The sequence below is a fragment of the Falco naumanni genome, chromosome 5 (assembly GCF_017639655.2).
Source record: "Falco naumanni isolate bFalNau1 chromosome 5, bFalNau1.pat, whole genome shotgun sequence".
In the NCBI taxonomy this organism is placed as follows: Eukaryota; Metazoa; Chordata; class Aves; order Falconiformes; family Falconidae; genus Falco; species Falco naumanni.
Window position 1 is genome coordinate 22,055,119 of NC_054058.1, and position 24,046 is coordinate 22,079,164.

A 24,046-nucleotide genomic window follows, 5' to 3' on the forward strand; every position below is an offset into this window, starting at 1 on the left:
GACTTGACTATTTTTGATTCCTTGTTTTAAGTAAACGATTACTTGCAGCTTCTTACTGGATTTACTTTTTTAATTTCCTTCTGCAGTTTTTATCTTCTTTGGCTAGAGACAGTGACGAAGAGAAAAAGAAAAATATTTGTGCTGCCGACACAGTAATTAAATAGAAAAGGTAATTAATTTAGCTGGGATTTTCACAGAGCCAGTTACACGCAAAAGGAACAAACCACATGACGTTCACTGAAAGAGATAGCTGGCAAAATATGCATGATGCGGTCATCTCTTACATGGAATACATAGCCAAGATATGACACACAAAATGCAGTGTCCGCTAGGTGCAAGATTCTTCACATATGCTTTTTCACATGAAATCATTTCCTTTCTTGACACAAGACAGTAAATTAATATAAAATACATTACATAGATTATGAAAGGATGAAGACTCCAGGATACATCCAAAACCAGGAAACGAACCACACATCAAAGGTTTGGAGAAACTTTCACAGTTCACTCAGACCATAACACAACCTGCATTAAAGTGAACTGTTACAGGTAAGACCACCAGGAAAAGAAAACTGAATTTCAATATTCAGGTACAAATGATTGCTGCAGATAGCTGAAGGAACCCCAGGTTCTGTAAAAAAAAGGTTTACTCTTATAAGATAATTTTCCCCTTCATCTGTATGACATAACAAATTGGGATCATTAATGTTATAGGTGAACAGCAGGACCTGAGGTCACTTCTGGATTTGTGGGTCTCTGTATATTTGGCTGCATCCTGATTGCGCAAAAAGACAAGATCTAGGTGAGCCCGTACGCTCTTTCTTATGCTGCAGTTCCCACAGGAAGGATGCCCATGTGAGTGCAGAATGTGGACAACTGGAAGACCAGGATTTGAAGTCAGACTGGCAAATGCTCTAGCGAGACACTCCTGGGGCCCTGGCCACATCCTCCCTCATCCCAGGGATGCCAGGGCTCAGGCCTTACATGGCCTCTGAAATGCTGTATCCTGGACCTGATGAACAAACCATCTTATTTGTTGATATGGAAAATCTGTTCCAAACCATATGAAAGACTTTGCAAAGCATCTTGATGTCCTGTTCATGCCCAGTTGTCTTGGACTCTTATTATCTTTCAGGATCCTGACACAACCCTTTTGTAATAAGTGATTGCACTTCTTACAGACCTAACCTTGCAAAGTTCAAAACGAGACAAAGGTTGAGGCTTATTACTCAGGTCAAGAATGAAAGTAGATAGAGGGAGAAGACATGCTGCTCCTAAACAGCAGCAAGACAACTATTTTGAAGGTATCCTGCACACAAGCGTCCTTAGTTGCAACTATTGCCACGTTGTGTTTGTTGTTGTCTGATATTTTTTGAATTAGCGTAAATCCGGACTTACCTGGCCATCTGCAGATGTTTTCTCCTCAGTACAACAAGAGTCACGAGCAACAGTCCAATCAGAAGGATACTTAGGATGGCTAACACAGAGATTACCACGACGTTGGGATTCATCTCGGTGACTGCACATACAAACAATTATTCGGTTATTCAATTCCGAAGCACTAATGGTTTTGGATTTTTTTTTCTCCTGAATGTAGATGGTGTTATTTTGCTGAACTGATCTCATTCAGCCTGGTGTTACAAAGAGAAAAATCTACCCCTAGAAATAAAGGGAGGTTTTGACTAGTTGTTGCTCTTATAAAATTTCTGTGGGGAAATTACTTCACTCTGGCATTTTTGTTAAACTTTGGCATGTTCTGATTTTTTTTGCTTTTGACTGACATTGATAACACAAGAGAAAAGGGTGAAGTAAATAAAAAAATACAGATATTCAACATCTATCTCTCCAAAGCACATTTCAACTCTGAAGTTGTTCTTCAACAATAATCAATACCTTTTCTGATCCAAAAGCAAAATTACGAGCTGAGGGTCTGTAATATAGTGGATTGAAATCAATCAAATTACTTTGGAAAATAAATTTTAACAAAATATTCTGTTATAAATAAGAGCTGGAATCAACTGGAATAACAAAACCTTGATTTACTTTTGTTCCATGTTACACGCTTATCGACTGTACTAATATGAGACCAGATACCCTGTTCTGCTCATTATAAAAGAAACCCTCTTTATTTTACTTGCTCAGAATAATTTAACATCCACAGTTTCTAGAGAAGCATCTTTTTAGATTAAAATCCATGGATATTTTTAAGCTAAATATCAGACACTGAACTCCAGCACAGAGTTCACAACTCCCTAACTAAGCAGAGATTACACTGATCATTCTGAAGGGGAGATTTTAAAGAAAAGTCCAGTGCTCTGGGCAGTTCAACACCGATATTCTTTCTTCAGAGCCAGTATAGAGCCAAGCTTCATGGCACGCCCAGGGAGCCTCCACCAGGAGCTATCCCTTCGAGCTGTGACTGCTCCAGGTCCTGCAGTGGCCCTTCTCCTTCTCTCTCGCCCTATCTCCACTTCTTCACTGAAAGCAGAGAGCAGTGTTTTGCTTTAGCAACTTATAAATGGGAATTTCCTCTTGTTTGGACTTGACTGAGAAGACATTTTTCACCACAAATGTCATCAGGCAGTACCCTGATGCTCAGCCTTGACACCACAAACTAGGTCCCTGATTTCTAAAACCCAATAGAGAACTGAGCCTCTAGTTTGTATTTTTCCAAGTCAACCACCCAGCGGGGATTTTTCTAAGGGCTTTTTAAAGCTGCTTCCCCATCCCATTCACATCTGGCAACCCTTCCAACCCCTGGGGCCAGCATTACCAAGAGCAGCTTTAGAAAGCAAGGAGAAACAGATGTTGCAGCTGGAGGAGGAAGAAGAAAGCAGGGAAGCGCTGCTTACCCATGGTGGAAACCGCAATGAAAGTGGGGACGCTGGGGCTATCGTGGCTGAAGGTGGTCACGCTGCAGTTGTAGGAGGTGGCAGGGGTTAGGCTGGAAATGGTCACGACGTGTGAAGAGACAGTGACAGGTTCCTACAGATACAGGGAAAAACACACAGAAGTTTGTTGCTCTGGTAAATACAATTTTGACCATATACTTGACCAGGCAAAAGTCAGATCTGGTCAAAGAAACCAGCACTTCAAAACCCAGGGAAGGTAACCAGGGCCTGCCCTTGAAAACAGGCAGGTAGCCCAGTAGTCTGGCAGACGAGGGGAGAGGAACAGGGGTGAAAACAGCTGCAGGAACATCCCAGAGCACCCAAGGGCTCCTTGGGGAGGGCAGGAAGGTGCCTCACAGGGGGCTGGTCAGGCACACGCTGGGTGGGGGAAAGCGCTGTGACCTCTGTGCCATCCCCAGAGGTGGGCAGAGTTCATGAGCTCTGGTTACTAAGCCATACAGGCAGGAGGAAAACAAAATTATTTTTATGCAAAGCGCAGCCAAGGCAGTCGCAATCTCCACACCCTTGTATGAATATGTGTCACCTCTGCCTCTGAAGCAACTCCCCTGGATGTGAAGAGCTGTGAGCCTTTCGAGTGGCCAAGGTGAAAAATAAAGGTAGAGCAAAGCCTTTGGGCAATAACTACATTCAGATGTCCCACACTTCAGTTTTTCTAGCTAGTAGAAACTCTATACAGAACATATTTATACAATGTTTTAATTACTACGTCCCTGGTAAACACTTTTGTGTTTTTAAAATGCTGATATAACAAAAGACAACATATATAACATATGCACTGACTTAAAGATATAGTTCCTTAAGGTCATTAGAGGCTTTTCTGTGCTCTCCAGCAGAACCAAGGGTGGGTTGCACATGAGAAAATAGGGACATTGAGCCAGTGATTTAGAAAGGGAACAAGGAGAAGTTTTATGAATGAACTCACTCTGGATGGGGGGCATGAGATGCTGTAACAAGTCCCAAGCATTGGATTTTTGCAGTGACCTGTTGTCAGTCATGGGCCCCTTCCAGGCTAGCAAGGGTTCCTGTTGCAGTGCAATTCTGAGGTACATTACGCAGATGAAATCACATGTACATGAGTGTAAGGGAGGAGGCTTTTATTCCCTGAGATGAAAGGAGGGGCCACAGTTTGGCAGTTGGACTTGGTTGGATGTTTTCCATTTTTCCCTCTGGGAAATTTAAATTAGTCAACCAAAATCTAAGATGTTCAAACTTGGAAAGCTGTTGCTTTTCATTTTACTGATTAGAAATGCAGGAAAGGGACACAAATGTTCATGTAATTAGCATGGAAAATCACAAACAATTTTCACCAGTCTAATGAGAAAGGATCCCTTTTTGCAGTTGAAAAAGGAGCCTTTCCCATTTCTTTCAGAGAGGCAGAAAAGAGGGTGACAAACCTAATGAGAAGTGAGCTGGCAATCTCTGTGCATTTCCCACTGCCAGGTGTTCATGTCAACAAACAAGACACCCACTGAAGCTCCTGCCAAATGGAGCAGTCTTTTCCTGACATTCTTAAACCAGACCTGCTCTGCACTACAGCTGCAAATCCTGTGGTACTTTCTATACCTGACCATGTCATTATTTTGAATCTCTGTTAAGTGGATAAAGAATTCACAGTCTATTAATTGTGAAAAAGCAGGAATCTAGATGTGGAATCCAAACTACCCAAAACATTAAAGTGCATTTAAACTTTTTTTTCCCCCTTTAGTCAGTGCCTTTCTCAATTTAAAAAGAATATTAAATAATTCAGACTAGTCTTCCATAGGATTAAAGGATATGTATGTCTCTCTTGTCATAAACAGTGGACTGAGTGGGTTATTTTTGCCTTTTTTTCTGAATGATGCCCCATTATGTGCAAAAGTCCACAGGAAAAAATTATATTTCATGACATGTAATCGTAGTGATTCACTACACCATCAACTAAATCAAAAAGTAAGCCTCATATGTTGCAAAGCACTGAACATCAAGCAATTAAAACTACTACTGCTCAGTTCTTCACTGAACAATATTACCAACACTCCAATATCCAGGTGGCCTCTGAGAGCAGTACCTAATTGGACAGAGAGAAAAGGATGTTCATTTGCGAGGCTGAGAAGGTAGGTCTCGAAGGAAATACCCTAAGAGACAAAACACACGAGAAGCAGCCTTATTTGTAGCATAAAGGTACTCTGAATAGGAGTGGAGGTCCTACTGAACTTCAGGTAACAGTTCTCAAAGCCAGGAATAAAGCCAGTCAGAAATAATAAAATGCTGTATAAAAGATCTCATGGCATCTAAATATGTCTATTTTCCCCATTCCTTATCATCTGACCCTTTTTCCCTTCCTGCCCATTGACATTCCCTTAGTTTTGTGGCCTTCTAGGTATCCCACAGTATATCCGAGCCATTTTCATAAGTAGCCAAAGACTGACAGCCTGTTGGATGCACATAGCTTCTGTCCAAGTAGTCATAATCTAGTCAGTAAGAACAGAAGTCGATTTTAATATTGCAGAATAATGAAATAATTTAGCATTTGAAATGCTTTAGTAGTTTCGCTTTTAAAGATTTAATTCTGAACCATGTTACCACCTTTGGCTTAATGATCTAACCTGTGTACTGAGCACAAAATGCCACTGGGCTTTACACACAAATGCTAAGGAGCAGACACCAAACCAGAAAGATGCAAGGCCCGGTCTCATTTTCAGAGATGAAGAGCAGAAACCAAAGAAGAAACACATACCTGGACTTTTGTTTCCTGAACAGCTCCAGCCTGCTGGCAGTAGACTTCAAAGAAATCAGCTACTCCTTCTTCTACCCACAGCAGAGTCACAGAGGTCTGAGTCTTGTTGACAGCGAACAGTGATTTTGGAGGGGCTGGCTCTGATTAAGAGAAAAATCTCCTTTAATTAAGCTTATCTTTAAGTTTCCAGACAACTGAGAAAAGGAAGCCTCAAACAAAAATGAAAGCAATGCCTGATGCCCTTCTGTCTTTCATTTCCTTCAGATAAAGCCTGCCAGTGTAAAGCCCTGCCTCTCATGATGATAAACTACCACTGTAAAATGGGAAGATGATGAAGTGTCTTGGTTTTTCTTCTCCATTTAAACTGTTCTTTATTTGGGCAGTTGGATAATTACTTCCCTTTTCAGCAGAGCCCTTGTTTGAGGATGATCAGCATATTCTATTAATGGAATGATGTTAGCAGAAACTCTCTTGGGAGAAGAGGGCTGTCTACCTGTTAGTAACGCAATTGGCCTGAGAAAGATTTTCTTCACAAGGCCTGCCCAGGAGATCATAAAGAAGCAGCTTCCCACACGCAAAGGCTGTCTAGGTTCATTTAATTGTAGCAGAGAAAATACTTAGTCAATTAGCAGGTTTTTTTAAAAAAATATCTTGTAATTTTTTTTTTTTTTTTCTGGGCTAACATTTGAGGGCCATTAGATCTGTGCTCCTTTCAGTTAGCTACAGGAATTTTCTCTCCTCACTGAATACAGGGGTCCAGATCTCAGGGGTCTTCAATTTATTGCTTTGATTTTCATTGCTGTTGTGTCGGATGAACTGGCAGTGGGCAAACATACACAGGGGTCTGGTGAGGAGGAGACAACCCTGTGACAGGAGGGATATGGAGGGTCTCCTGGGAGTGGTGGCATCAGAGATTCTGTGGCACATGGATGGGGGTCTACACCCAGTGCCCCCAGCCCCGCAGAGGGTGGCCTTGGCTGCTGCCTCCAGTGCCACCTTCCTGCCCACTGACCCCTGTGGCTAGGCGGGCAGTAGCCCCTGGGAGGTCATGCTGACCTCAGTGGAGGCCACCCATCACTGCAACCCCACCTTTGTTTTTTGAACCAACTTGAACCAATGTGGAGTATGGAAAGCACGGGAGAACAGGAGGGGAAACCTTAAGGGAGAAGAAGCAAACAGCCTAGGCACGGTGTTAAAATGAGAGACACTTTTTTTCCCAGGATTATTTAAAGACCAAGGCTTGATCCCAATTTTCATCCTGATGATTTCACAGAACGGGTACTGGAACTTCTTAGCTTTCAATGCCTCTGACACCCTGGGCTCTTTGGTTTGCCTTCAGAGAGTGCAAAGTTTGGGTTGTACATTTCCGAGCTGTTCTCCAGAGTTTTCAGATTTCCTAATCTACAGATGTTTAATGAAAATTATCATCGTCAAACAATGACCTGATTCCAGGATCCTGACACACTACATACAGCGTGCTATGTACAACAACATTATTTTTCTTATTTTTCCCCTTCACAAATGATTTGTTATTCTCATTCTGTGAGATGCTGTCACAGGAGCCTGGATGTGATGTGTAAGATCTGCCACAAAAAACTTGGCACAAATGCCTTGCTCAAGTGGTTATAGACATTTTGGAGACGTATCTGATCCTCAGACAATAAGATCAGTGTTCTAGGGTTGGATGCTGCCAAGATTATATTGGCATAAAGGAGAGAGTTGGGTAGGGACTGAGGCATGTTCACGTGGCTGCTTCTGTGTCATGGGGATGGCAGTGTACATGTTGTCCCAGCGCCACATAGGAAAGCGTTCCTCTCACTTAATTACACCCATATATCAGCTCTTGGATTCAGAAACACATTCCATCCCTCACTCCAGGTAAAAAATTTCCTCAATTCAAATATGAGTTTTGCATTTGGGCATCACCCCAATCAAAACCTCCTTTTGCCTCCAGCAAATGGCTTGATTTTTCTGTAAGTGGAAAGTTGCCAGGATGAAGCAAACATCATGAAGGGAAGAACATTTGGCAGGAATGCTTAAGTGACTGCCAAGTGCTGAGTCGTCTATCACTTAAGAGTCAGTTCTCACTACTGCTAATTACAACTCCCATTGCTCCTTCAGAAACAGAGAGAAGGAAAACCTCTGGTAAAACATCTTTACCGTGGTCTATTCAAAGTGCAAACAGCATAAAGAAAAAACAAACCACTACAAAAAAACCGCACCCAAGAATCTAAAAGTGACCTATTAAAATGGAATTCATTCCACCTTCTCTTTGTTGTCAATGAAAGAGGAAGAGCAGAATACCTATGTCAGTTCAGTAAGAGTCTGCCTGTCCACAAGCAAAGAACAGGAAGGTACAATGAGTCTGTACAGTGTACAACCTGAATGGTATGTGGCACTTGTGGACCTGTCTGAAAGATAAAGCTACCTGATACTTTGAAATACCCCCCCAAAATATTTGGTTAATGGGAGTGAGGAGATACACTCGCACTCACACACCCACTCACTCAGTCCTGGGAACAGACTGTGCACAGGCACAAGGCGCGGGGAAAACAATGGACAGGACTTGCATAGGGAAGGGAATACCCATGGAACTTGTCTACATCTTTCAAATATTCCCTTTGGTAAAAAAACCTGGAAGAACTTCAGATTCTTATGGCTGTGCTGCTTGCCCCAGCACTGTTTAAAAGATGTAAGAGCTATTGAGAAAGACAAATAGACAGTGATTGCTTCAAGGCCTCTAATTCAATTAGAAATCATGGAATCCTTTAAATTCACTTCTTTCACTGTCATTCACAAAAGGTTTATTATGCGTGTAGAGAAGATAATCCAGTTTGAAATTACTAACTCTTCCATAGCCACCTTCAGAGCAGAGTTAATGTCTGCAAAAGCAGTAAGGCACACTTCAGAACTTCACAGCTTTAGGTACCTGTGGCTCCACAATACTATATGTGTGCAAAAGCAGAGTAAAATCTCTTCAGGTACAACGGTGTAGCGTCCAGTCTTTCTCACAGGTAAAGGAAGAAATCACACAGAAAGTTATATGTTATACCTTAAGGACTAGGTTCTCAAGTCTTCCTTTAAGTACATTACACACGTTTATTTCAGAATGATGCTGGGTTTCACAGCCATGAATCTGACTGTTTTCATAAAGAGCACTGTCATTGGTATGTATTTAAGGATACATTTTTGGTGTTGGAAGATTATAGAGATATCCAGGGAGAGAGGATGGACGACAGGAGACCAGACCAGGTGGCAGAGCGCAGACCCAGAAACAGGCTTGTCAGAAGCAAGGAAGGTTCTGCTTTGTACTGAAAAGTTCATCTGTGAAGCTTGAGTCTCTGTTCCCAAAACCCATCTGTGTTCAAGACCTTAGGGAAGTAACTATGGAAGCAGAGTTGTTCTCCCAGTGAGGCACTAAGCAATTTCCACTCTTCTGCTTCCACTGACAGTCAAATTCTGCCACTCTTGCTCTTCTTGAATAATACTATTCTAGGAGATCAGCTTCACATACAGGAATGAGACAATCTTCACAGCGAGGTGAGTTGAAAACTACAGCTTTGCAAAAGAAATGTGTTCACAGGTACATACCTCTGAAATAAGATGCTGAATCTGCTGAGAGAGTTACTCTTACAGTCAAATGAGAGAAGGAATGACTTTATAATTTACAAGCACTTCTTACCCAATTTCACAAGCTGAGGCAGGGAAGTATTGCTGCCTCTTTCAGTACAAGCAGTCACTGAAAGGTTGTAAATGTCCCCCGGAGGCAAGCTCAACACTGCAGTCATCACATTGCGTGTTACCTACAGTAATTAGACACCAACTGTTAAAAATATGATGCAAACCATACATCTTTCTTGTAAAATCAATCAGGTCACATAATATACTACAAAGAAAGTTTTGTGCATCACAGCAGATGTCTTCTGCATACTGTAGACTTGTTACATGAACCAGTTCCCACTGACACCAACTGCAGAAAGCCATAACACTCGGCAGAATATCACAATGTAAAAAGAAGACAGTCGTAGGCTGTATTTTCTATGCGAGCAGTGAAAATTTAAGGAGAAACTAAAATCTCCCTCACATGAATGAGAATACTCTTGCATCTAGATTTTTCAAGTTGTGCAAAATGCTAAACAAGCCATGGATTTGAGTCCATTGCAATTTTATAGGAATTTAAATCAGGTCAGATATCTCTAAGAAGAGTACACAAGACACATATAGGCAAGCCTTCACATGTCCTAAGAACCTGCATATTGAATCCAGCTGGGCAAATCTAACACCTACCTGGGTACCTGTCGACTTGACAATAGATCTCAGGGCCTGACTTCTGTCATCTGCGAGTTTGAAACCAGATATGATCCAAAACTGAGCTGAGCTTCAAATGACTGAATAAATTCTTCCTGTTATTTTGGAAGTAAGCTCCCCATTTCTCCAGGGTCATGGAGAAGGACGCAGAACTCAGCTACTGCAACAGACTGCTTTCAGAGCACTTGTAGACTATCTACAAAGGGCACATTCAGGAATCGCATGCTGGTTTTCATAGTCACTTAATTTTCAGGCTGAAGTTTTTGGTTCCAAGAGAAACAGACAGTTCTGAATAAAGGCTAACAGGACTATGCACGTTATTTTCATCGCTTCTCTACAAACTGACCAACTTCTACAGAGTCTTGGGAAGTACACACATAGCAGGAAGAAAAAGTCATCATTGCCTGATAGTGTTACCTATTTATTGTAATAATTGCTCAAGAAAAACAACCATAATAGCAATATTAATAAATCAGATAAAGACATTACAATATAGTAAGATTTTTAAAGGAAACAATTTCTGGAAGTGACTAACAGAGCTTAGAAGAACAGATATACCCTGATGCCTGCAAGTGTGTACCCATATTTACAAATGTGAGCAGGACCATAAAAGTTAGTCAGAAGTAGGTTGTTGCAGGAATTTCCTAAAGAATACTTTCTGGGTTCCCTTGTCCTGAAAATAATATAAAGACAAACATTTCTAAGAACATTCCTAAAGCTTTGAAGTTTTATTTGCTCTACTGTGAATACTCTCTATAATAATATAATATAGTAATATACTCTACTGTGAATAGTCTCTATTTTAATTTTTTGAGTAATCTAAAATTACATACGCAATATTCTTTTTAATTTAGTTTCCTATTCAATGTCTATTTTATATTTATTTAATTTGAGATTTTCACATTCAGTGAAGTTGAATGGCACACAAATCAGATTTTCCCTGGAAGAATAATAACCTTACACAGAACATGACTTTTGGAAGAAGGAGAGGAGAGGGATATCACAGCGCAATTTTTTAAGAATTCAATTGTTAGAATATTTTATTTGTAATAATTAAAAAATTAAAATGTGGAGTTTTCTTCCTCATTTGAAACAAAGATCCAAATATTGGAAGTTCCTGCTGTTCAGAAAGGTCATGTTTTTGAACAGTTTTACTAATCATGTAATTAGATTCATGCTGCCACAAGCTCCAGATGGGTGCACTCTTGCAGCCGCTAGGAATCCAATGAAAGCCAGGGTGCTCCATATAAATCCAAATGGAAACTGCTGAAGAATTTGTACTTACGCTGAAAAAACAATTCCCGCTCAGCACCTGCTGAGCCTTCAGTTGTAGAAGGGAAACCTTTCCCTTGAAAAAGATCAGACACTTTCTCCCTGGCAAGGATCGAAAGATCAGTAGTGGTGTAGAAGACAGTCACAGGCCACAAGTTGTATGAAGCTACACCGCTGGCCATATATGTTCCTGCCCTGCAGTGCTCCACTGCTAGTTCAACCACTATTCACTGGATGTCCAGGGGCTGCTCTTTTGCTTCAGATTAAACATGCATCTCAGTATCCTGCAGCAGCATGACTTTAATCCATAACTGGAAACCCCAGATTTCTTTTTCTAAGTGATTTTTAAATATGCTGGAAAAGTTCAAGAGAATGCATTCATCTTAACATCTGGCAAGTTTTCTAAGTGCACGCATTCTGGGTGAAGTACTCAACCCATCAGTTACAGTGGGACTTGTACTCTAACAGAAAATGAAAACAATGTAATTTGTAGGAAAGTCTGTTAGATAAAGTCAGGAAATAGAATGGTCTGAATGAACTAAAATAACGCAGCCAGTAGTCTCCCTATTAATAGATAGAAATTGAAAAGACCAATTGGAAATTGTTCACTAAAAAATACTCATGTTTTACTGTCTGCAGCTCAGAACTTTGTAAGCTACTTCTAACTTCTTACCTAAATTATCAACACTTGTGCTGGATCACCACAGAATCATTTTGTCCATGGGCTGTTTTGAGAGCCTGAGCATTAGAAATGCCTGCTAACACTGTGAAGCAACTTTACCTCATCAGGCTTCTGTCAGTCTTAATGAACTTGCTTAAACTTTGTAGTACAAATTTATCAACTCAGCAAAAAAATCCAACCTAACAGAGTAACACCGTCCTCACTCATACTTACACTCTTCTTAATTTTTTTCTTTCCTTCTGCAATGACCATCCAATGTAACATCCTGGAATGAGAAAGGTCAGTACCATCTCCTCCATAGGTCCAGGTGACATACAAAAGGTGGTTATAATATTCTACAGAGGTAATCTCGGGTGCCACTGGTGCTGAAGGAAGAAGGAAAGTGTATTACAGACTTGTCTAACACAGTCGATTACCAAATCCAGTAATACATGTCTTTCAAAGGATACTATTTGGAAGAAAGCATCACAAAGACAGCAGAAAAATACTAGTACAAGTGTCTGCACCTGAGTGCTAGCTGAAAGAAATGAAAACCAGCATTTAACCTGGGAGATACGCAGAAAAAAAATACATTTTTGTTTTCAATATTTTAGTTGTATGGGTTTCTTTTAAATTATCACAAAGCTACTGGCTGATACAAATAATTTTTGAGTCAACATTTACAAATGGAATTAACAAGTCAAGTTAAAAGCCTCAGATATTGCTTCACCGTGTTATAGCGCTGAAAAGAAATGACAATCAGTGAGAAATCAAGAATTTCCACACTGAAATATTTGGATGGCTTTTCCACAGGAAAAAAGTATCTTCCCTTCACTGAGCTTGCATCTTCCTAGGAGGAAAAGCCCCCAAGCCTGCAGTTTTCCAAAGAACATCTTTTTGCATGAAAAGTTACGGCCACCTTTGTTCCCAGGGTGAAAGTCCCACCCCCGCAGAAGGCAGCCATCAGCTGACTGCACCCTAAACACCAAATGTCTCATCTACAGGCATATGATAGCTACACTATTAGGTATTAGGTGAAGCAGCTGTTGTCCCTCCTCTTCCTCCACATACCCAGCTCCTGCCTAGCACTGTGCCCTGCGCTGCACAGCTCACTGTCCCACCGCAGCCCCATCAGCCTGTTTGACGGCTTGTCTCACGCTGGAGCTGCCAGCAAGTCCTTGGCTCTCTGTGCGGCCAAGAAGAAAGAGAGCAACCTCCAAAGCAACTCATCTCCTCCTAAAATAGAAATTTAAGGTGAGAATTACCTCTTGGAGGTGCCTCTCTGTTAACTGCAGAGGCAGCAGAGCTGCTCAGCTCACCTCGATTGCCTAACTCGGACGTGCAGGTCCCCCCTTAGGATCTAAGTTAAAACGGATGGAGACCCAAAAGTGAAAGTCAGTGATAGGCAGAGATCATAATCCCTTCAAACCGGTATCAGTGGGATAACCCGGATAAAACGGGGAAGTGTACAAATCTGCGTGCTTGGCAGATTCTTTAGGAGTACTGTAGGAAAAAAAAAATAACGTGGACTGACTGGTCTACCCTTGCACAAGCCCCGCTGGGTCCAGCGAGTCCGTGCAAATGCTGCCTGGCAGGAGGCCCCTCCCCAGCACAGCCCGGGCGCCCTGCGCACCCCGGGGCGCCAGCAGCCCCGACAAACGCAGGCGGGAGCAGGAGCTCGGGTCTGTTGGAAAGGGCCACAAGATGTCACTGCTGCTTTCACGAAAGATTCTAAGACACATTCTGGATTAAGGAAGAGATTTGCTGAAGCAATCACTGAGGAAGGCGGCGGATACAATGCACAGACAGTTTAGAGCCATCTAGAAAAGTTTAGTGCGACTATTCTCTCAAATTTATCTTGAAAATGTCCTTTTATGTTGTTGAGAGGAAGCAACCTTATTTAATATAAAATCTTTCAAATACTGCTTCTTTTAATTTCTATAGTTCCCAGTCCATCCCTGCACAAGGACTGTGTATTCCCTCCAATTTAATGTCACAACTGGCATGAATCTTATGCAATAATAATAATAATGTCCTCCTATACTTAATTATTGATGACATGCTTTTCCCTCTTAACATTCATACACCTGTTTGCTTTAGGTATCTGGCAATGAATGTCCAGTATGTGTGAAACAAGACTATGAGGCCAGGGCTTGTGTGACCCACTCCCCCAGCACCACATGTTCCACGGGGAACTGAGTGGCACAGAGAGACTGTAAGAAATGACATCCCGTTGCTGACCTGGCCCAAAGTAACAGCTGAAGGCATCCACGGGACCAACAGACAGATGTGGCAGTGCTCTCCAACACCAAGAGTCTGTCTTTCTTACTCTTTTTGCTTCTCCAAAGCTAAAAGAATCCTCATTGAAAAATAAAATGTTGGTGGTCTAAAGTGCCCTTGCTTATGATTGCTTTAAATCCAGCTGTTTACAGCAGATGGCATTAAAATCCCATTAGTCACCACAGCAACACTGGCAGGGCTACAATCTCTCTGCGTTATAACAACAGCATGCAACTGTTGATGCAAGAGTCTGAGAAAAGAAATGCTGTTTCTGATAAGTCTCTGGGATCTCCCAAATCTCCCCCACTCTCCTGGGAACATCCGACCAGCTGTTAAGGGAGAGAGCTGTACATCATCTGGTCTCTTGTAATACCTTTTTAATTCCAGGTACTGCAGGTCAGTAAAGCCCCAGCCTTGCTATAGACTCCCCATGAGCATGGAATCCTGCATTAGGGAAATGGCTTGTCTGCTCTGAGCTTTCTGCAAGGTGTGGTCCCGAACTCCCAGATGATCCTTCTGCTTTGTTTTTAAAAAATCGGGCTTATGTTCCAGGTGCAGAGGTTAGCTTTCCAGTTATACACAGAAGAGCTGACAGATGGTGCACTGTCAAGACTACAATACCTTCATTCTAGTACTTCAAAATTTAGGGCTTTTTGGTGTGGGTTTTTTTTTTGTTTGTTTGTTTTATTTCCTGGCATTGTTCAGAGTGATGCAAAATGGGACCAAGCGCTCCATAAAACCATCTGTTTCCTCTCTGGAAAGAAAGAGGCTGAGGGTGATAAAGAACTCTGCAGTCCCCTGGTAACTTGAAAGAGTGAAAAGGCATCATCTACTGGGGACAAACATTTCAAACTTGCAGACATGAAAAATTGGCATGCCACTTTCTAGCAAGTTAGCCCAAGAGCTGTCCCTGGACAGAGCTGAAGAGATTGCAACTAATAAGGCAATCAGAAGACCAGAGTGTATTTAATGCTCACATGCAGTGGTGACCATCTATTGATAAGTGCTTGTAATTCGATCAAATCAGATTTCTTTGTTAGGTCTCTTCCCTCAAAATGCTGTGATCTGGCTCACTGCTATTCAACATTTTCATCAATACTCTGGAAGTAAAAGCACTGCTGACAAACCATGCAAGTAACATGGCAAACGGCAGAGAGGTGGAAGATTTGGACAGGGTTGTGATTTGAATTATTGGTCCCTACGCTGGGCTTGCTCAAGCAAAATATATTTCAAAGTACCAGGTGCAAGCTGAGTCTTTAGGAAAAAAAAACGTAGACAACACTTCTCAAATGATAAATTATGTCTATTCCGTGGCTTCTAACACAAATGAACACAGATCTCCATTGTGATGCCATAGCAAATGCAATCATCTAGATGCACAAACAGAAGAGCACTGAATAGGGAGCTGATTTTGCCTCTGTAGGAGTATTCAGCAGGCTGGTATTACACTTTCAGTTTCCATGTACTTTGGTAAAGACAGTAAAAATAAGAGAGGCAGAGTTGGGGGAAAAAATAACATGAGAAAATGGCTTACAGTGAGAGCACCTGAAGCATTCAATGGAAGCAACTTATTAACAGAAAAGAGTGAAATTAAAAAAGCTTGGTGTCTCTTCAATCAATAGGAGAAAAGTGTAACAAGAATTACGGGCTGGATATTAAAACTAGAAAAATTCAGATCAAAAGCAAAAGATAAACCATTGACAATATGAGGAATGAGGAATTAAGCACTGATACAATTTTCCCATTGGATATTTTCTGGATATTTTCACCTAAGATCATTTTGAAGAGAGGTTTTTCCAGTCATAAATGGATGATGTTGTCTAAGGGATCCACCCATTTCTGATTTTGTTTGCATCTGCTAGTTAAGGAGTTGATCCACTTTTCATCTAATAGCAGTAACAGTTTTTACTTTCACCACACAGAGATCCAGACTTATCCCTATTACAGCTAATACTTTAGAACAGCCTTAATCTCCTGCATTTCTGCTGAAGGTTTCTGGAGAGACAATATTGAAGTGTGATGGTCCCACTGGAACATTCCACTCTAAAACGCTGAATCAGGTACCCAAATCAGCTGAAAAAGACATTTTTCCCCTGATATAGCAACCAACCAGCTGGAAAATTGCTTCCTTATAGTGCTACAGAAATGTTGATGCCAAAGGACAATGAATATCCCTGAAGACCCTTCATGGGACTCCGGTGGCTGCTATGGGTTTCTGATACACTACAGAAGCGCCAGGGTTTGTCAGCAGTTAAACTTGGTATCAGATATCTCAGGATAGGAGGGTTTCTGGAGACTTCAGTGGAGCTAGGACTTAACTGACTGATAACTACTCTGTTGTGGCCCTGTCAGGCACAGGCACTATTCGTCATCATTACAAATGGGTCTTATTCAGTTTCTTCCTCAGTTACATCCTCTTAGCCTCTCACCAAACAGAAAATCTGGAACTAAGCTAGTATCTCCTTTGGAGGGAGTGGCTGGGACCTTGTAGGCTGATTTTCCTCATAATTTGTTTTATACAGATGGAAAAGAAGAGCAAGTCATACTTTAATTCCTCTCATGGTGCATCTGAATTATTTATTATCACCTATACTGCAAGATGAACTAAACAGCGGTGAACAAAAGCAAAATGATGCAATAGGGAACTTTGACTCAACCATCCTGGATGCTAGGAAAACACGGCAAGGCCCTAACAGGACCTCTTATATGCTAATCCCTCTATGGCTGATCTGTTTGACATACTGAAGATTCAAAACCAAAGAATCTGACACGAGACAATGGAGTGTGTTAAATGCACGGCTCGTGCCAACTGCAAGAGGGCAATCCACATGGTTATATCAATTTGCTGCAGTTTTAGAATCCAGATTACAAATGACTTGCCAACGCCACCGTTTCCCAAGGCTAATTTAGCCAGCATGGGTGCAATGCCTTGATCACAGGAGCACCCTTCTCTCCTTGCAAGTGAAAAACACCCAGCAGAAAAAGCAAAGCTGGAGGGCAAGAATAACGTGCTCCCGAGCATAGTACCTGCCTCAGTCTGCCTAGCAGTGCATAACTCCCTGTTAAGGTGCCACACAAGCCATGCTCTGATCTGTGGATTACTGGGAGGGGGACGGAGGAGGAAAAAGCATTTGGAAATATTGCAAATATAAGGAAAAATGTTTCTTACTACTAGCAAACCTAAGAATTTAGATTTACTTAGCTACACATTCATTTCTCAGTGTGTAAATCGTACGGTGTTGTAGAAGATGAGCAGGATCACCGGCCCTCACTGGAGACATGCACTCAGCTGATGGAGGACTGGAACAAGGAAATCAAGAACTGTGCTTTGCATCGGAAAATTATATATATTTATTTAAAGCTGTCCTCAGAGCTTTCCTTAAAAAAAATAATTAAAAAATTAATCCCCCCACCCCCTCAGTTAGCCGTTACATATCCTAACTTGCAAGTATCTGCTGGTGAAACACAACACCCAAGTCAGACTTTCTCAGCGCGTCTGCTCCTGGGAGCATTTCCACAGTCTTTTCAGATGGCTGCTTACCTGTTATGAAGCTGATGGTGGAACTGTCACAGCAGCTCAGCTCTGGGTCCCCCCAAGTCACCATGGTGACCCGGAAATTGTAATACCAAGCAGGCAGCAGGTTAGCGACTCTCTGTAAAGCGACAAAAAACAAACAGCAGCTCAGGAGAAAATTCACCGTCCCAACAATATTTGCAAAATCTAGTGTCCACACTCACTGAGCTCCCATTCCTCACTCCAGTGGAAATCTCTGAAATTTGGTGTTTGAATTGATTCAAAACTCCGTGCCGCGGGAGCGAACACGGTTGTGATGGCTCTGCTGCTCACAGCCACATCTAGGTGGTCCCAGGTCTCACCCGCCACAAGAACCACCCAGTGACTTCCACAGCAGTGAGAACGATTCCCCCAGAGCAATCTTTCATCACAAAATTCTGATTTGATGAAGGCAGAATATTTAACTGGAAAATGTAGGCTTTCCTATCTCAATTAAACAGGGTTTGAGGATAAATTAGAAATGCTTTTGACTCAGATATTGTCACTTCAAAAGACTTATTTTTTTCCAATTTTCAAAGTGTATTTCATTTGCTATTATCATTTATTATAAATGAAATATGAATGAAACATAAATGACTTATGAGACATAAATTATATATATAAATAAAAATGAGATACAAATGAAGTATAAAATGCAATACATTTTATATTATAATATCATACGTAATACTTAAGTTAAAATCAAACTGCCAGCACCAAAAGCTTCAAATGTTTCATTTCATGATTAAATGAAAAGCTTCATGATATTTTTAAAATTCACAATAAAAACAAATTAGAAATAATGAAAATTTTCAACAAATTAGAAACTGCTGGGTTTATGTATTTCTGCTGTTTGCAGTGGCCTTTTTCCCCCACAGATACTTCAAGGCAATCCAAATACAGGGTTTGTGAACTATACTTTTTATGCTTTTTAGAAAAAATTGTATCCAATTAACACCAAAACCTTGAAGATGCTTGGGCTTCTTCTGACATGCACTTGGTATAACATTTAAAATACCAACATTGCTTTGACAATTTTAAAATAAGATGCAGAGCACAAAAAGCATGAAGTAACTAAACAGTGTTAAAGGGCAAATTCAGTGCCAAAGTTTCTTACCAAGTGATAACTCTTCAGGAAATAATTTTTTATCTAAGCTGTCAGATAGCTTGATTTTTTTTATTCCCTTGTGTTCTCACTGGGTTTGACACTGTTGCCCCAGAATACACCACTCACAGGTGTCAGTAGATCATAGGGAAATCTGTGGCACTCGGTGGGATTCTGGAGCACCGCTAGGGAACCCAAACAAAAGTCCACCCTTACCTACCTGTATGTTAAATGCTGTAACAGAAGAACAGGTAGAGACTCATTCTAATTCAGGCTTACTTTTTGAAATTATTCCTTAAGAAATGTCCATTTTAGCTGTGATATAGCAGTGTCACATTTCAGACTGAAATTCAGACACAGGAATTCCGACTTGGCTTCCTTGAGCAGGATTTGCAACCTTAAGGGACGATATCATCTCGTTTTCTACTGAACCACATTAACTCGGGTATTAATCTAATTGTGCTGAGTCATGATTACAAGTTATTAATTACTCATTTGCTAAGTTATTTTTTGGTTTTAATTTCCCTGGAGATTTATATGCTAGATTTACAGTCACGTACCCAATTACAGTTAAGCTGCTGTAGCCAAAATGACTCCACAAATGGTATTATGCAAATCAATTACGGTAAATCACTGTGGCTATCATAAGCAGCAAAAGTTATTGCTATCCTTTTTGCATACTCACAACTTTCTGAACAACTAATTTCCTTTAAAATTGCTTGCTGTCTTGCGCTACAGTGAAGCCTGAATAAAATCTGCTCACCTCCTCTAGGAACTAAGGGAAAAGAGGAGGAGAATTTCACTTTATTTCTGCAACATGCACGAGCATACACATGTAAGTGTGTTCTTCTAAAGATCAGTCTCCACCCCGTTGAAATCTTGGCATAAGTCACAAAAGCATCTCTGCAGCTAAGCCTTCCAGATGGCACACTGCAAGACTAGCCTGCAAGCCCCAAATGCATATTATCAATATTAATTATGTAGATAAGGCTTTAGACTACTCCCCCTGAAGAGATGATGGCATTTTTAAAGCCTTGACTGACAAACTGACCCACAAACTGAAGCTGCCTCTGGACTTGCTGAACATGCCCATTTGTCATCAAAAAAAGAGGCTCATCTCCTATCTCATTGCTCTGCTTAAAATTTAGCATGGTTCAGCTGGCATTCCCTTACTTTAGAACAGAAAATGCCTCTAGCATCCTGGCCATCTTCTCTACTTTGCCTGCAAAAATATGCCAGGCTTAAAGCCATATATACACATTCATGGGGGAAAAGCTGGGCAAAGAAATGTCACAAGGTGCCAGGGCCACACAGGCTTGGGAAAGCAATAGTCAGCAATGGTCACTTTACCACAGAGGCAGTTAAGGAGACAGTTGCTGCTATTTCATAGTAGGTTGTCCACTCGGAGGTCATCGTTGATGGGTTGAAGTAAAACATTTCTACAACGTATTTCCTGAACACCCCAAGGAAAGGTCTGTTCCAGCTCAAAACAACAGCAGTAGGTCCCAAAGGGTAAAGCGTCAGATCCTTTATTCCAGTGGGCACTATAAACCAGAAATTGTGGTTAGCAATGTGTGGGTTATCAGTTACACTTCATTTTAAAACACCACCTTTCCTGAAACAAGTTCTACCTGTTTCTGGTTTGTTCCCGACTTTAATTCCCAAGAGTTTTCTTGTCACAAGCAGTTGAATACCATTTTTTCACCATTTGTTCTCCAGTTTGTTAAGTCTACTTTTTCAGAAATGACTACAGGCTACTGGTGTTGGCTGCTTAGCTTGAGATAAAGTACAGGGCTTGCTTTTTCATAAATGGAGGGCTCCATTCTACTCTGAAAATCAGGATGTTTAGGAGTTATTTCAAGTTGCTCAAAAACAAAAGCATCAAAAGCCATAACACTTTGGAAGATGAAGACTATGAGAAAGAACAGTTCTTATGTCTAGCCCTCCTTCCCTGGGGAACCTAAAGGTGCTGTCGTGTATTGCTATTCTTGTCTCGCAGATGATGAAGTCGTCAAGTGATTTGAAAAATGTCACATAAGGGTCAACTTCTGCATCCCTTACTAGTCTGGAAAGCAATTATTCCTCATGACTTAACTAAGGCTACTTAAATAAGTACTTTGCTAACATTTGCAAGAGTTGCAGAGCCCCAGCTATTGCACACTGGGTCAGAGCCAAGACCGGCACCCAGATTACTTCAGCCCATGTTAGCACATGATTGTCTTTGCCTTCATAAATCATTTACCACATCTTTTCTTTGCTTTCTCTAAAGTGTTAATACCCAGTGAAAGTGAGGCTTAGGATAAATATGGGGAGAATTGAATACTTTTTAAAAGTATATTTTATCTTATTTCAGTTTCATTCATTAAGCACCACTGATAGTTCTACAGAACAGTTTGCTTTGCAGTTCTACTACTTTAATATCAAGTTCAGTATCTTGTTCTGAAATGAAAACTCATACAACTGTTGTTTTACTGCATAAAAACATCCTCTTTATAACAACAAACCTATGATATGTTTTGCTTAGAAACTGGTTGCCATTTTGGGTTTGGTAAAAAACTTTTATGGTTGTGAGGCCACACAAAGTGAGAAAAAGAAGGAACTTATTTGCTTTGGAAATACATGATTTTACTTTCTCAAGTGAAAACAGAATTTTGCAGATTTCTGAACTAACTACACAGAGAATGAAAATCAAAAGCATTTGTAAAAATTGTCCATTAGTAGAGTTTAATAAACTATATATATTTCTACTTACTACTTTTCCTTTACAAAACATACCATACTCTTTTATTCAGAACCGATTTATGAAAATCTATAAGGACATTGCCTAGAATGAAAAGGCTATCACCATATTCACTAGTCTACATATTCGCTTTCTTTTAAGGATTCAGCTCTTTACAGATTAACTTTGGGGTTCTCCTGTTTCACTTTTTTCCCTACATCAGAGAGGAAGCAGAATGAGAAATACTGAAGATCTCTAATTTTCAGCTACCTGCTTTCCCACAAGGCAGACTATTTGTCAAAAGGAGAAGCTGGGTGACTCACGTTAAATATTTCTCTGCAAATGTAACTCTACACACTGAATCTTCCTCTTTGCCCTTTCTCTTTTTAATACTTTTATTTTAAAGTGGTAACCTTAACAAAATAAATGATAGTGAAACTAAAAGATACCGAATTTTATCTTAAGTGACTATTTAGCTGCTTGGTGGAATCCTGAATTATGGTCATGGGGGCAGCAGCTCTGCCTTTTGGCCGTAAAACCACGTTCTTGAAAAGGTCACTCTCTGTCTCCGAGGGTTCTTCTTATCTTCAAATCTTAAAGCAGACAACTCCAGAAAGACAAGGCATAAACTGAAGCTGATGATGGTCATGTAGTACTACAGGAGATAAGCCAGCTCTTCTGACTCTCAGCACTGTGGCCCTTGGACTGTGCCACACTACATCCATCATAAAGCACATTTGCAACACATGTCCTAACAGCAGTTCCATGCACTTCATGAGCCAGTGGGAATGAATCACCTCTGGGAAATGCCCACACCTCTCCATGCACCACAGACCCCCTGCAGCTCAGGCTGGCTACACCTAAGTGAGGTGACTCCCACCCTAAATGACTATGAGCACTGCTAGAGATAAACATATACTCAGGTGTCCAGGACGGTTCCTTTCACAGGGCACTGTGTCTGAATCCTGGCCATAACTGCTCTCTATTTAGGTTTGGTAATAACTTAACATTTAAATGTGAAATATCTGTCTCCCACAGAAGGAGTATTTTCCCCACCTCAGTAATGGGCTAGACAATACAAGAAAAATATTCTCAATAAGTGTTCATTACATTATAGGCTTTAGGACTTAATAAATATACTAGATATATTTAAGAACAAAACAAACGCTTTTCAAACAGTAGATGCAGGGGTTACCAATGGAAAATGTAACAGGATCAGAAGGCGGTCCGACCAACGGTCCTTTCCGCAAGTAAACCACAACTTGGTACTGGGCACCAGGAACAAGATTTTCAATGAGGCTGCTGCTTGAATTCACCTAACAGGAGGAGAACACATTGGTTATGAAGTATTTACTTGGCTAATTAAAAGAATAATAAGGCTGTACTTGAACTACTCCAGTTATAGAAGGTATGATTCTGAACACACTGGCATCAGCAGCTAAAACTCCATTCATTAAGTCCAAAATGGCAAAACTGTGAAAGTGGTCGGGACTGACTTGACAAATGATCTGACTCACAGAATCACACTTGCCTTGCTGCATAAGGTCAGCTGTCACCCTGCAGACCCATTCCCTCCTACTGTCAAAGTTTATTGAAATAGTCAGGCTACATTATTCATATTCAGGTGATATTCAGGCTGGAATATTTAGACCGTGTGTTTTCAATAAAACCCTGAAGGCTTTTCATCGGCCATCTGATTCATCTGCAGCTATATGAGCTGAAGGCAGCGTTATGGGAAAGCTGTTTTGTGAATGCATTTGTTAAGTGACTTCATGGTGAAATCAGAGAGGAATTACTCTCTTTCACCTCCCCTGCACAGCACTACATAACCTGACTAAGGGACATTGTGATTTTTCTTTTCGGTTTGAAGCATCATCATTAAAGTTCCTGCTGTGCCACTCCAGCTTTCAGTCAGAGCCAGGGGCAAAATGCCTGACCAAGTGATTCCTGGTCTTATACATTATGAAATGTCTTATCTCCTGAAAAGCCAGCTAACAGCAAATGCACAGAGCAGCTTTGAGGAAAGGACTTTATGCACCTGTTCTAGAATTGCAGGCTGATGTTTCCTACTAATTTTTTTTGCAATGTTTCCAAAGTCTGTATCACAGCCACCTTTGCATTGGTGGTTTACTGCAATGCACATGAATATATCAGTGCCAGCATAGACTTAGGAGGAACAGAATTTCTCTTTAACAGATGCTTTGGAAAGATAAATCACTTTTAAATCATGCACAATGATAGAAATTGATAGAACGCTGCACTGAATTTTGCCCTTTTCAGCTCATCAAGGAGAATTCAAACCAACAGCCATTAATAATTCTAGGCATAAGAAGCTGATAACATTTGATGATTAGAGGTGGTATGAATATTTGTAGTGACAGAAAGAAACAAATAACTATATTTAGACCTTTATACCTACTTGCAATAAACATGTTTTACAGATGTCTTGCTTATTCACGGATTAGCTTTAGGTACTTATTTTTGAGTTTGTAGATGAATTCTGTACTTTAATCACATCTG

At 40.8% G+C, this 24,046-nt stretch overlaps 1 protein-coding gene across 1 annotated transcript in view; it reads right to left on the minus strand.

Annotated features, from left to right (window-relative positions):
* PTPRO (protein tyrosine phosphatase receptor type O) overlaps nt 1-24,046 on the minus strand; it is a 155,324-nt gene that overhangs the window by 25,191 nt on the left and 106,087 nt on the right. Inside the window, exons 8-15 of the mRNA XM_040594612.1 lie at nt 22,722-22,842; nt 20,158-20,351; nt 17,691-17,802; nt 12,104-12,255; nt 9,311-9,431; nt 5,629-5,768; nt 2,853-2,985; nt 1,399-1,519 (exon numbers count right to left, since the gene is read on the minus strand). Of these exons, the coding sequence (XP_040450546.1) occupies nt 1,399-1,519; nt 2,853-2,985; nt 5,629-5,768; nt 9,311-9,431; nt 12,104-12,255; nt 17,691-17,802; nt 20,158-20,351; nt 22,722-22,842 (1,094 nt within the window). The remainder of the gene's footprint in view (nt 1-1,398; nt 1,520-2,852; nt 2,986-5,628; nt 5,769-9,310; nt 9,432-12,103; nt 12,256-17,690; nt 17,803-20,157; nt 20,352-22,721; nt 22,843-24,046) is intronic.